At 43.3% G+C, this 14,600-nt stretch overlaps 1 protein-coding gene across 1 annotated transcript in view; it reads left to right on the forward strand.

Moving 5' to 3' along the window:
* LOC135200269 (uncharacterized) overlaps window positions 1–14,600 on the forward strand; it is a 108,960-nt gene that overhangs the window by 58,676 nt on the left and 35,684 nt on the right. Inside the window, exon 3 of the mRNA XM_064228756.1 lies at window positions 10,238–10,416. Within this exon, the coding sequence (XP_064084826.1) occupies window positions 10,238–10,416 (179 nt within the window). The remainder of the gene's footprint in view (window positions 1–10,237; window positions 10,417–14,600) is intronic.

A 14,600-nucleotide genomic window follows, 5' to 3' on the forward strand; every position in this document is an offset into this window, starting at 1 on the left:
TAGGGGTTCCAAAACATTCGCGGATTCTAACTATTCGCGGGGGGGTCTGGTACGCATCCCCGCGAATACGGGGGGACCACTGTATTCTGTTCACCATTGAAGCTTTCCATCGGGGAAGACTTCTCCTTCACTCTCTTGACTAGAGAACGAAGGCGGTCGATCTCCAATCCTTATTCTCATTCCTCGAAGGGAAAAGAATTTAGGATGGAGGTCGTTGTACAGAAACCTACAAATATACTACGTATATTACCCTCGCGACATGATTCTGTTAAGCAGTTGAATTGTACGGGGTGTAGGCGCATTACGTAGTTAACTCTACGGATTATGACCGAGACACTAGATCCTAATTGAACTGAAACTTCGGGACTGCCTGAAACCTTCCCAGGATGTTACCAGTTTCGATTTTAGATACTTATGGTATTGTCAACACCAACTCAGCTTTTGTATTTACCGAATTCCGTTTAGTTAAATATTAATTGCTCGAGCGTATTTTTTTTATGCTCGATGGTTCTAGCCGAACGCATTCCTTCGTGGAATGGATTACCTGGCAACTCAGGATGACGAGTCAGCGAGAGCTAACTGTGTATTGGGCTGCTCAGAGTCGATAGCAGCTCAGTACCAGCTGGCTCTCCGAGATGCGCGGTCGGTTATGTCTCTCTCCTTGCAATGATTGACTACCGAACCGTATCTCTGCCCAACAATCACGGACTTAGGTCTCTGATTAACGGGGATTCTCGCATACATGAATGACCATCTATGCTGTGACGCTTGATTTCTTCGCCTTCGACATTGCGAGAATTTTCAACAGAGACATCTCTTGGACTCTTTCGTCTTTCTGTTTACCGCACGGTAACAGAAGTTGGCACTAGTCTCCCGCTGCATCACATTGCAATAATGCGTAATGATTTCTTCAGACATCTGAGTTTGTCTTCAAATATCTCGTATTCGTAGGTGTGCAATTGTTCATTGTTCACCCCGCCCGAATTAACAGATGTATCGAAAGACATCGCCTACTCCCCAACCTTCCAGCTCTACTTCCAAATGTTTAGCCCTTGAGAAGCAGTTCTTCAGGTAGTACTTCCCTGTGTTTTCATTACTGAAAAACGCCCTGCTTTCATTGCAACTACGACTCCTCACCGGACAGCAATGAAATAGAGGTTAGCGTTTTCAGTCATTTGTAAGCACAGGTTTAGAATCTTGAGAATCCTTCTCTCGATTCAGCTGTGAAGATGTAGGTTGCATTCACTGTCCACCTTCGTCTTCAATGGCACATAGTGTTGTTTCTCCTTAGCTGAGATTCAACTACTATGAGAATGTCTTGCCATCAGGGACCTCGGTCTCCAGAAGGCAATTGACTTTCGCCTGTTGGGCACATGCCTTAAGAGAATCATTACCTCGCCGTCCGGCATCGGTGACAAACAAATACACGATTTGTTTGGTCTCTCGGCATAACCCTTTAAAGGGCGAAGGTCACGTGACTTGCTCAGATGCTTGGACAACTTGCCTCACTACCGAACGCAGTCAGTCGGCAGCTGTCAAAGCGCCCTAGTCAGTTACGAACTACGCTTGTGGACTTAGTTGGGTTGTTCCAAGAATCAACATCATTACTTCGTCTAATAGCTTGTCCCAGTACCCATACCATCGACACCCACCATGGAGTGTCGGTGTCCTATCCACTACCGAGAAGAAGAACTTCGCTGCATTGGGATAGGAGAATGCGAGACACTTCCTCCTGTATTTGAAGAAGGAAGTAGGTTTGTCGAATCAAACTGTCAAGGGGTACAGGAGTATGCTGGCTGCTGTGTTCAGACACAGAGGCTTAGACATTTCCAATAACTTGGATCTTAGAGACCTCCTCAGGTCTTTTGAGACGAAGAAGGAGCGTCAATGCAGAGCCCCTTCTTGGAATTTAGATATTGTCCTGAAGTTTTTAGTTACTAACAAGTTCGAGCCTCTAAGAAATGCATCTTTGAGAGATGTCTCGAAGAAGACCATCTTCCTAGTTGCTTTAGCTACGGCTAAAAGAATTAGCGAACTTCAGACAATCAGTAAAGAAATAGGCTGGAAACACAACAAGGCAGTTTGCACTTTCCAGGAAGATTTCTTGGCCAAGAATGAAAGCCCATCTAATCCTTGGCCAAGATCCTTTGAAATTATGGGTCTTTCCGACCTTGTGGGTCAGGAACAGGAAGTGGTTCTTTGTCCAGTAAGGGCTTTGCGTCATTACGTTGAAAGAACCAAAGATATTAGAGGGACCTCAGGATCCCTTTGGTGTTCAGTGAAAGAGCCAAATAGACCCTTGACGAAAAATGCTATCGCCTTTTTTCTCAGAGAATTAATTAAAGAAGCACATACGCTTTGCCAAGAGGAAAACTTCGGACTACTTAAAGTCAAGGCGCACGAAGTTAGAGCGGTAGCTGCGTCCTTGGCGTTCAAGAAAAATATGGCCCTCAAGGAAATAATAGAGACGACATATTGGAGTATCAATTCAGTTTTGCCTCCCATTATTTAAGAGATGTCAAGACAACTTTTGACGACTGTCAAACGTTGGGCCCGTATGTGTCCTCAGGTACAGTATTGGGCAAAGGAGTTTCCACCCCATAACCTACTAACATGCTAGGGGTTTTTAATTAGGTTATAGTGTTTTTATAATTTTTATGACATATATCCGTTTTTATCATAATTTTAAAATTGCCTGTATTTATTTAGTTTATAAAATCATCAACATAAATATTCATGTCAAACCAGTTTCATTATAGCGCTGAATAATCACTATGGATTCCAGTGCTTGGCTTCAAGCCTAAATTTCATATTCCATTCCATTCTATAGTGTTTTTATGGTTGTCTGAGAGGGTTTATACCCTCTTAAGTCTATGATGTTAGGTTGTTAGTGTTGGTGTGTGTGTTGTTCAGGTGGTCTAATAAGTCCTAGCATGAATGCCCGTGGTAAGAGAGGGCTAGGGTTTTTGTCAACACATTAGTCACGTCCAGTTGTCAGATCCTTTTTGAGCTTCTTCAACAAATAGGTCACGTCCTAGTTGAGAGCTACTATGTTGCTGTCTTTGACCCACCTCCAAATGTGTCAATCAGCTATATATATACCTGCCAGGTAAGTATCATACATAAAAATGATGTTTGTTCATGAGACTTACCTGTCAGATATATTTATAGCTGTATTCTCTGAAGTCCGTTGGAATTTCAAAACTTACAACACACGTAGTGGGAGGCCAGGCGATTAGTACCCATTCCCGCCGCTGGGAGGGGTATCAGGAACCATTCCCATTTTCTATTCAGATTTTCTCTGTCAACACCTGCTTTCAGTACCTCCACCTTTGGATTTTGTAAACTTCGTTGTCACATAAGTATCCTGATTGTCTTTTGGTTTTTGACTTTGGATTTGTGGCTAGACACATGCTATTGTGGACTGTTTTGATTTTGGCTTTGATTTTTCCGTTAACTAAGATGTCTGGTTTTAGTTCTGCTAGTGTCAGAGTATGTTGTATGGATGAGTGTAAGGTGAGGCTACCGAAGGCTTCGGTAGATCCCCCACACTGTATACACGAGTTGTAGGGGACGTGTGTTTAATAAATGACTGATGTAAGGAGTGTGAAAGTTTGTCTGATTCAGGTTGGAAGACGTATGATTCCTATGTACGCAAGTTAGAGCGTGACAGGATCAGGAGGTCTTCCTCCAGGAGTGTATCAGGCAGTAGACGTCAGGGCAGTAATATTTCTCCTGCTAACCCTCCAGTAGACTTTGCTTCTCCTAACTCTGTGGTGTTGCCTTCGGGCCCTGAGATTGTGTCTGTGGAGGGTAATGCCCTTTCTGTGATTTTGGATTCTCTCCGTAATCTAGAATCCAAAGTGCTCGCCTTGGAGACTGGTGCAGTGAAGTGCAGTGATAGTGCCCCTACTGTTGTGGAGGGGGCGTCAGATCAGCCCCATAATGCCTCTAGGCCTGGACCTCTGTCGGACTCCCAGGAATCAGGGAGTGGGCATGTCGAAAGCCGAAGGAGGGTTATGGGGGCTCCCCACCGATCTGGCGTCCCTTCGTCAGGACCTGTTGACGCTTCCCAGGCTGCCAAGGAGCGTGCTCGTGCACGTATCCTGAAGGATTGCTTCTCGTCCTCCGAAGCATCCCTCCCCGCAAGGGGTGGAGCTCTCGGAAGGACTCTCGCCTCTTGAAGAGAAGCTTCAGAGAGGAGGACGCTTCACGTCCTTTTTCTCCAGATGTTTTGCGGTCTTCTCCGGAATTTGAAGCTTTTTTACCGCAGAAGAGGACCAATACGTCATCCGAGGATGACGCTGTTGAGCGCCCCAGTCGCTCCAGGGAGAGAGCTGTTGCTGTTCCTGTGAGAAGGAAGAAGGCGTCCCCTCGCCCCTCGTCTTCCCACAGGATCAGACCTTCCCCTGAGAAGGAGTCTTCTCCTACCAAGAAGATGCTCCTTTCTATGCAGCAACAATTAGCTTCTTTCCTGGTGGAGAGAGAAACAGAGCCGCGTCGTCGTAGGAAGGATGCCAGACTGCCTATCAAGAGGTCCAGGCAGTCCCCCTCGCCTTCTCCTCGCTCGTTTCTTTCACCTGTTTCGTCGCCCTCTGGATTTCGTTTCGCACCCCAGCAATTGTCTAGAGGGCGCAATGAGCGTCTCCCCAAACTCTCGTCTGTTGAGAGGGAGGAAGACCTTTATGCTCATCGCAGCAGGGATCGTTTTCCTTCTCGCCAAGACGCTCCTCTCTCGTCCCTTCGTGACGCTCCGTATGCTGCTAAGCATGACGCTCGGTCTGCTGCGAGGCAGGACCCTCCTCGAGCTTCTAAGCTTGACGCTTCTCAAGCTACTACTTCTCACCAAAGGGATCGTCAAGACGCCTGTCGGGACGCTCGTCGGACTGCTCGTCAGGACGCTCATACAGACGCTCGTCGGGACGCTTGTTTTGGACGCTCGCCGACGCCTGGATGCTCATCAGGACGCTCGTCAAGACACTCGTCAAGACGCTCATCAAGACGTTGCCTTCGCAGTTCTGCCAGACGCTTCGGAGGCTGTTGTGAAAGACGTCCAGCCTTGTACGGAGAGTTCTTCTTCGAAGCCTAGATCTCTCTTGAGAGTTGGGTCTAAAGGTCTTAGACCTCTCCATTCTGTGGATTCGTCTGTTACTCCTGTAGAAGAGGGAAAAGTAAGCAGTTCGACAGAGGCAGTAGATGAAGAGCAGCCTTCGACATCGTCTTCTTCAGACTACCAGGTCTTGGCCCGCCTTCTTCGTGCTTCATTTGGAGACAAGTTTCAACCCTCGGCCCCTCGCTCTCCTCCTTCACTGTTATCCTCTTCCAAATCCAGTAAATCGCCAGGATTTGTGAAAATGAAGACTTTCCTTTAGACGAAGAGAGCCTTCAAGAAGGTCCATGACTGGATGGATTCGAGAAAGGCCCAAGGCAAGACTTCCTTTGCCCTGCCTCCGTCGAGACTCAATGGCAAAGCAGGGATGTGGTATGAGACGGGAGGACGTTGGGTTGAGGGTTCCTTCCTCTGCTCAAGGCGACTTTGCAAGCTTAGTTGACGCTCCAAGGAGGTCTCTCCTTTCATCGGCGAAGGTGTCGTGGACGCCTTCTGAGTTGGATCACCATCTAAAGGGACTGTTTCGGACGATGGAAGTTTTTAACTTTTTGGACTGGTGTTTGGGAGTCCTGGATGTACAGTCACGGAGTCCGGACTCGATTAGTCTGGGGGAGCTGTCCAGCGTGCTAGCGTGTATGGACAAGGCCATCAGGGATGGTTCGGAGGAGCTGGCTTCGCACTTTTGTACAGGGCTCTTGAAAAAGAGAGCTTTGTACTGCAACTTTACTGTGAAGTCTGTTTCTCCCTCTCAGAGGGCAGAGTTGCTGTTCGCCCCTCTTTCAAGCCATCTTTTCCCCCAGTCTATGATCAAAGATCTAGCTGTCAGCCTGCAGGAGAAGGCTACACAAGACCTTCTAGCCCAGTCTTCCAGACGTCCGGGAGTCCCTTCGACTTCTATGCTAGAAGAAGCAGAAGTCCTTTCGAGGGGGAGCTTCCTCAAGATCGTCTCCTCGAGGAAGAGGTCTTCCCAGAGGCAGAGCCCCTTCCAAGATCAGGGGTACAAAGTGAGACGTCAGTCCTTCAGACACCAGTTGGAGCCAGGCTTCGTTTATTTGCAAGAGCCTGGAGAGAGAGAGAGACGGACAGCTGGTCCCTCGATGTCATCGAGCGAGGATACAAGATCCCTTTCATCAAACCGCCTCCGCTGTGCACGACACCCAGGGATCTGTCACCCTCTTACCATCGGGAGAAGCAGCAGATTCTGTACGATCTGCTCGAGCAAATGCTCGAAAAGAGGGCTGTGGAACAGGTCCTAGATCTGGAATCCCCAGGCTTCTACAACAGGTTGTTCCTGGTGCCGAAACAGTTGGGAGGATGGCGACCAGTATTAGATGTCAGCAGATTGAAGCTTTTTGTGGAAAAGCAGAAGTTCAAGATGGAAACGCCTCAGTCAGTTCTAGGAGCCTTAAGACCAGGTGACTGGATGGTGTCCTTAGACCTTCAGGACGCTTATTTTCACGTTCTTATCCATCCTCAGTCGATGAAGTACCTGCGGTTTGTCCTGAAGGGGAAAGTTTTTCAATTCAGGGCTCTTTGCTTCGGGTTAAGCACCGCCCCGATGATCTTCACGATTTTAATGAAGAATGTGGTGAGATGGCTTCATCTTTCGAACATAAGGATCTCTCTATATTTAGACGACTGGCTTATTCGAGCCTCTTCGAAGGCAAAGTGTCTGAAGGACCTTCACACGACGTTGGATTTGGCAAAGTCCCTGGGACTTCTGGTAAACTTCGAAAAGTCCCGTCTGACCCCGACGCAGTCCATTGTGTATCTGGGGATTCAGATGGATTCAGTGGCTTTTCGAGCTTTTACATCCCAGTCACGTCAGCAGCAAGGCTTAGACAAAGTGTCAGCCTTCCTGGGGAAGGAAACATTCTCGGTGAGGGAATGGATGAGTCTGCTGGGGACCATTTCCTTGCTGAAGAAGTTTGTTTCCCTGGGGAGACTGCACCTCAGACCTCTCCTGTTTTTCCTGGCGGAAAACTGGGAAGACAAGGAGGATCTCGATGCGATCTTGAGGATCTCGATGCGATCTTGAGGATCTCAGAGAAAGTAAAGACTCACCTAAGGTGGTGGCTCGACCCCATAAAGCTGTCAGAGGGGTTTTCTCTCAAGCTTCAGAGCCCCGACCTAGTGTTGTTTTCCGACGCGTCCACCTCGGGATGGGGAGCACCTGGAGAGGGGAACAGGTGTCCTGGCACATAAATCTCAAAGAGTTGGCGGCCATTTATTTGGCCCTCCAGTTCTTCGAAGACCAAGTCTCAAACTGAATAGTCCAGATCAACTTGGACAATACCACAGCTCTGGCCTACCTCAAGAAACAGGGAGGAACACACTCTCGGTCCCTGTTCGGTCTAGCGAGAGAGCTCCTGTTGTGGGCACAAGCACGAGACGTAACGATCCTTACGAGGTTCGTGGCAGGTGTCGAGAACGTCCGTGCAGATCTTCTCAGTCGGCAAGATCAACTGCTGCCGACCGAATGGACTCTTCACCAGGAGGTATGCCAGGAGCTGTGGAGGTTATGGGGACGTCCACTAGTAGACCTATTCGCTACATCGAGGACGAAGAGACTTCCGCTATACTGCTCCCCTGTTCTCGATCCAGGAGCAGTAGCGATAGATGCCCTTCTCTGGGATTGGACAGGGATGGACCTTTATGCCTTTCCCCCTTTCAAGATCTTGGGAAAAGTCATGAGGAAGTTTGCAGTGCGGAAGGGACGAGAATGACGTTGATCGCCCTGCTTTGGCCTGCAAAAGAATGGTTCACAGAGGTCTTGACCTTCTTAGTAGACTTCCCAAGGACGTTACCCTTGAGGATAGATCTACTCAGACAGCCCCACTTCGAGAGGTACCACAAAAACCTCTCCGCTCTGAGTCTGACTGCGTTCAGACTATCGAAAAGTTGGCCAGAGCGAGAGGTTTTTCAAGACCAGTGGCAAGAGCTATTGCCAATGCAAGGAGAGCTTCCTCTCTTGCAGTGTACCAATCGAAGTGGGCCGCTTTCAGGAGTTGGTGTAGAAAGAAGGGCATTTCCTCTACCACGACCTCTGTGAATCAAATAGCAGACTTCCTCCTTTATCTAAGGAATGATTTAAAGCTGGCAGTCCCGACAATAAAAGGCTACAGGAGTGTGTTGTCGGCAGTCTTTAGGCTCAGAGGCCTGGACTTGGCTAATAACAAGGACCTTCACGATCTCTAAGATCCTTTGAGACCACAAAGGTAGCTCAGCCTAAGCTGCCATCCTGGAACTTGGACATGGTCTTGAAGTTCCTGATGTCCAGTCCGTTCGAACCTCTCCATGCTGCATCTTTGAGGGACGTTACCAGAAAGGCTATTTTCCTAACTGCTCTGGCAATGGCGAAGAGAGTTAGCAAATTTCAAACCATCAGCAAGCATGTTGGTTTTAAAGGGCATAATGCTGTTTGTCCGTTGAGCCCAACGTTTCTAGCTAAAAATGAAAACCCGTCCAACCCTTGGCCCAAGAGCTTTGAGATCAAGGGGATGGCTGAAATTATTGGACGAGAGCCAGAGAGAGTCCTGTGCCCTGTCAGGGCTCTCAAATTTTATTTGTGGAAGACGAAGGAATGTCAAGGTCCTTCAAGCAACTTGTGGTGTTCGGTAAGAAGGCCAGACTTGCCGATGTCTAAGAATGCTCTGGCGTTCTTTTTGAGAGACACCATCAAGGAGGCTCATTCATCTTGTAAGGATAGTGATCTGAAATTGTTAAAAGTGAATGCACACGAAGTGAGAGCTATCGCAACCTCAGTAGCTTTCCAAAAGAATATGGCACTCAGTGACATCCTGGGTGCCACCTTTTGGCGGAGCAACTTGGTGTTCGCTTCACACTACCTGCGGGACGTGAAGACGACATACGAGAACTACTGTTCGCTAGGGCCATACGTTTCCGCAGACACAATTTTGGGGGCAGGAAGTAGCACTCATCTTATCCTGTAGAAAATGGTCAGGAGGAGTATTTAATATTATTGTGTTTATGGTTGTTGGGTCGGCCGCCAGAGGCGGACTTCCCAGTCTTTAGCTTAAGATAGGCTACCTTAACTTTTGCTAGTTTTGGTCAGGTGGTGGTTTATTGCTTCATTGCCCTCATAGTACGGTCAAATGGTCTAGTCGCATTGTGGTCACGCCCCCGTTGACAAATCATCTAGAATTCACCAGCTATATAGGTCACTACCTTGCTGGAGACTCTAGTAAAGCAGAAGCAGACTTGGGTGACAGTAATCACAAAGTCAGCTATGCTAACAGGTAAGGAACCAAGATGTCAATCATTTACATGTATTTGTTTCCTAAATCCTATTCTGTCTCTTCCCACCTCCAAAGGTGGGATTCAGCTATATATATATATATCTGACAGGTAAGTCTCATGAACAAAATGATATTGTTATGATACAATAAAGTTTGTTCATACTTACCTGGCAGATATATATATTTAAAGTGCCCACCCACCTCCCCTCAGGAGACAGTGGCACTAGAAAATCTGAATAGAAAATGGGAATGGTTCCCGATACCCGCCTCCCAACGGCGGGAATGGGTACTAACCACCTGGCCTCCCACTACGTGTGTCATAAGTTTTGAAATTCTGTCAGACTTCAGAGAATACAGCTATATATATATATCTGCCAGGTAAGTATGAACAAACTCTATTGTATCATAACAATATCATTTTGCGCTTCGGCGCTCACTCGCAAACGCCACCGGCATACGGGAGACGATTTTTGAAATACCGCTTCGGCGTTTAAGGGTTAATGTGGAAAGGCACCCAGCCTCCCCACATCTTAGTGGGTGGTCATAAAGAATTCTTACAAGAACATTCCAGCACTACATGGTGAGAAACAGGTGATTACAGAAAACCCTCTGGGTCAACCAAGTGCTATTCTTTTGTTTAGTTATTATGAATGCTGATTGTACCTAACAGCACAAAGATGTAAACTAATTGTAACTGTAGTTAAGCATTGAAAAAAGTTAATTCTATCTTAAAATTTTTTATAATTTTGTAATCAAGAAATGGTTTAGTGTTTGCTAGACAGGTTTTGTATCTAATGTACTTACTTCTTGTGTCAACTCTTTTGCACATTTGAAGTTGTACAATGGTAATATTTTGTTTTGTTTCCAGGTACACCATATTGGGAAATTGGTGCTCCCATGCAGTACTACATTAGCAAGAGATGTGCCTCAATAGATGAGTGCACCGCTACGATAAACAAGTACATGGCCAACTGTGTTCGCATTTGGTGGAAAGACTGGAAATGTGCAGAGTGTTGTAAAGGAGATCGATGCAACTATTACATTACTGTAAGTCTTTAATGTTCCTATTGTATTTTACTTTACAGTGAATTATTTGGTAAAAGTGGTTGCTCAAATTAGTTTGTTCTTTTAAGTAGTAATGTAGATTTGTTGATGTATGAATGTTGAAAAATATGTTATAGTTTACATCTTGCTGAATTCATGGCTAAGTATCACAGATTTGTACTTTCTTCGGTAAAATTTCTGAAGTATGACAATGCTAGAACAAAACACTTTTCATTTTTACTTACTTTTGTTAATATTATTTAGTTGACAAGTGTGGATTAACCATTCCTCCTAATCAAACCATGTGCTTGACAACCTTTGATTGACATAATCTCGTTGCATGCAGTGGATGTTTCTCATTTTTGTCCTTTCTATGTTTAACTCACTCTTCTTAAACTCCATACAAAATTGTGTTCAAGGCTGATTTGTTTTTTTTTCATACATAATTTTTACCATACACAAGTTTTTATGTGAAATTTTCTCAAGCCACACACTAAGACTTTTCCATAGTCTTTGTAAGAACTTTGGGATGCTTGGATCATTCTACTTAAGTTATGGCATGCTTTTCCAAAACTCATGCTGCACTTAGCAAGATCTCAATATTTTAGTTTTTTCTTTGAGAATTGGGACTTCATGACCACCGAAAATTAGAGATGCACACATCCTTAGTTAATGAAGGAACCAAAATGCAAACTGCTTAAATGTCATTTGAAATAGTCTTGGTATAGCTTGATGCCAGTGAATCCTGTGATACATAGGAGGTAGTATTAGTTTACAGGCTTTATGGCAAATTCAAATTGTTTTTCAGTTAACAGGATATGCTTTCTAAAATAAACATTAACATTTTCAAATCTGTGCCAGTGAGTTCTGTCTAAGTAAAGGGAAGCACTATATATAAGCTTTAGATAGCTGGTAGTAATGGGAAATTTATGTCCTAAAGTTCTCAGATTTTTATTTTCTTAGGTATGTTGTAATTTCAGGGGAATAAAGTAAGGAAAAGTTTCTTCTTTAAGAATGTGATTAAAAGAATGTTATTTATTGAATGTTTGTCTGCTGCTAGTGGACATGAACACCTTGGTTTAAAAAATGCAAACATTTTCAAATCCTAGTGCATTGACGTGCTAGGGTAATATTTTATATTTGAGTATTATTATAGAGTCTGTTGTACCTAAATATTGAATTTTTATAATAAACCCATCATTCATATCCAGCTCACTATCATAGTCTTTGAATATCTGAATGATTAGTCTGATCTTATTTAAACTAAAGAATCCAGTAAAGCCACAGTATGTGCCATCAGTTGCTTTGTAGTTGTAGGTAAATACTGAGAGCTCAATTGTGTCCATGGCAATCATTTTATAGGAATGATGGGGTCTATTCTAAAAGAAAAAAAATGAATTTTGTGTGGTGGTAAAAAATTGGAATAGTTTCATTTTAAACTTGTCATTTATAGCCAGCCAGTACAAATCACAGTTTAGGAGCCAAATGCCAAAAACAGTGCGAGTGGCACCTTTATAATATTCACTGATTAGCTTTTGGAAACCAGAACAGGTCAAGGACCATAGGGACTTGTCTTCTCAAGAAGTAAAGTTAATAATGTATTTTTGAAAGTGGCAATTGATGCAAGGAGTAGGGAGATGTGGTAATAGGTGACGGAGTAGGGAGATGTGGTAGTAGATGACGACAGAGATCCAACTCTCTTCGACTGCTGTGATAGAAGAAAAGTAAAAAATGAAGAGAAAGAAGTTAAAGGATCCCTTAACCAACTCCCTTGAAGAAATATCTTGGTATGCAGCTACTAATGTACCAGTCTAGTGGATGCATTTCTCTCCAATTATGCATGAAGTCTGTCAAGGGGAGTACTGCTTTGCTTAAAAATGTACAAAATCCTACATTTATTAAATATTGTATTGGCAGGATTGCTCACCTCTTACAAAAATTTCAAATCTTACATGTAGAATTTTATTAATCACAAAAAGAACCTAAAGTGCATGGAAATGTTTTTAACTCGGTGAAAACCAAGGAAAATATTTAACTGATTTTTTTATATAGTATGTAATCATTAGAATAAACCACTAGTAGTGGCCACATTTTCTTTATTAATTTTATACAAGGAAAAAATGTCAGTTTGAAGTATATAACATGTAACTTTTAATACCCTTTGGGACTGTATTTTTCTCTTATTTGAGGCAAAAAGTTAAATAGTTGGTGGCAAAAAACCAAAATACGTAACTTTCTTAAGAGTCATGATCTGTCAGAGTTTTTACTAATGTTTATTCTAAACATGTAGAAACAGAGAAGTAGAGGTTTTGCCTATTTCAATCATTATTATTAAAACCCTTATGGCACTTGACTCTTGCCTATATATAAGTTATTAATTATTTGAAAGGCACAGGTATCAGAATGCACCTAGAAGTTCCTTTTTTGACAATCTTTAATTAAATATATTTTTTTTTCCATGGTTTTCATTGGAGAATTCTTACCCATTGTAATGCTGCTATTATTTTTTAAAAGCTTCACTAACAAATTTGCCTTTTCATATATCGAGATTTAAGTTCCAGTAACATTTTCTTGCTTTCTAAATAACATTTCAACCAGTGTACAGTGCTTTGTAACTGATTGTTATCCATTTGTGTATTTCTGTATTTTTCATGTTATTAATGCTTCACAGTCCTTTTCCATTCATCAATAATGTATATTTAGATAAATGTTGGCAGTATAAAGCAATCAAATACCTGAGTGAGACATTTACCATCTTTGGCATTAGGGATGTGAGAGTAGGGATTATGGTTGTTGAATTTTTGGTGGGGATTTTAGAGTTGTGCAAGTGGTAGTGTGATGTATGACTAATGACAACATGGTACCCTTAGTATTTAACTGTGACACAATATTTTCTTTCCTTTACTATTCTTTTTTTTCGCACTTTTATTATTACTTTGCTTTAGGCTTTGCTTTGGGGTATATGTGATGATGCATTTAATTTTTTTATGTAATATATAAAATAAAAAAAAATCTTTAGTAAATGAACAAATATATTTCTTTTGTGGTGAGAGTGTTGCATGTTGGCTGGGTTGGATGGTTAACGATTGGATTGGCTGTTGGTGAGTTCTGGGTTTTCTGCTGGTGCTGTTAGAGATCAGAGTCCTGTGTTTTGAGTGAGTTTTTGGGCAGTCTTTAGTCAGAGGCTGTGATAATCAGTAGTGTTGACAGCGGTCTGTGGAAAGTGTTGAGGGATAGGTTAAGTTATTTAAGTATATGTTATTGGTTTGTTGCTGATTGTTGTTGGGTTTGATATTGGTTGCTTAGGAATTGTTGTGCTGTGAGGTTTTTGTTGAGTTGTATGTGAGTTCCTGTTGGATTATATGCGAGTTGTTGTGGTTGAGAGTTGTTGTTAGTGGGTGTGTGTGTTGCTTTTTTTGTGTTGGTAATTATTTGTGCATTGGTCTTTTGTTGTGTTGTTGAGTTTTTGTTATGTGTGAGGTTGTGGTTGTGTTCCTTGGTTGTTTGCTGTGTTTTTGGGTTGTGGTTGTGTTCCTTGTTTGTTGTTGAGTTGTGGGGTTGTGGTCTTTGGGTGTTGGGTTGTGGTTGTGTTCCTGTTTTATTGTTGTGTTCCTTTTTGCTGTTGTGTTGTATTGGTTGTGGGTTGTGGTCTGGGTTGGGGTTGGTATCTCTGTGACCTCGACCGGCAGACAGCACAGCATAGTCTGGAATATCTGGAGTTGGTTGAGTACATGTGTTTGTTTTTTTTGTGTTCTGTGTGTAGCTATAGGTCAATTGTCCTGCTTGTATTCTGTAGTGTAAAGAGGAAAGTGTGACTGAGGGTGGGTTTGGCAGCTGGAGTGATTAGGTTTATGTGGGGGGGGGATTTGCCACTTGTTTTTTAAGCTTGTGATCCCGCCACAATATATTGCTGTTAGTGGGTGGTACCTTGTACCTACACTGAGCTTTCGAAGGCTTCCTGTGAATTTGAAATTTTGCTGCCAAGTGGGGAATAATTAGCTATGTAATAACTTGGTAAGTTTATATAAAATGTTATTTCATTATAAAAATGTCTTGGTTACTTAGAATGAATGTTTATTTTCATTCATGTGTTAATTTTGATATGAAGTTTATGATCTAAGCCAATAAGAAAAGGTGTCCATGAATACATACTATGCTGTAGTTGTTTTAGAAAATATTAGTTACTT

Source organism: Macrobrachium nipponense, chromosome 26 (genome assembly GCF_015104395.2).
Source record: "Macrobrachium nipponense isolate FS-2020 chromosome 26, ASM1510439v2, whole genome shotgun sequence".
In the NCBI taxonomy this organism is placed as follows: Eukaryota; Metazoa; Arthropoda; class Malacostraca; order Decapoda; family Palaemonidae; genus Macrobrachium; species Macrobrachium nipponense.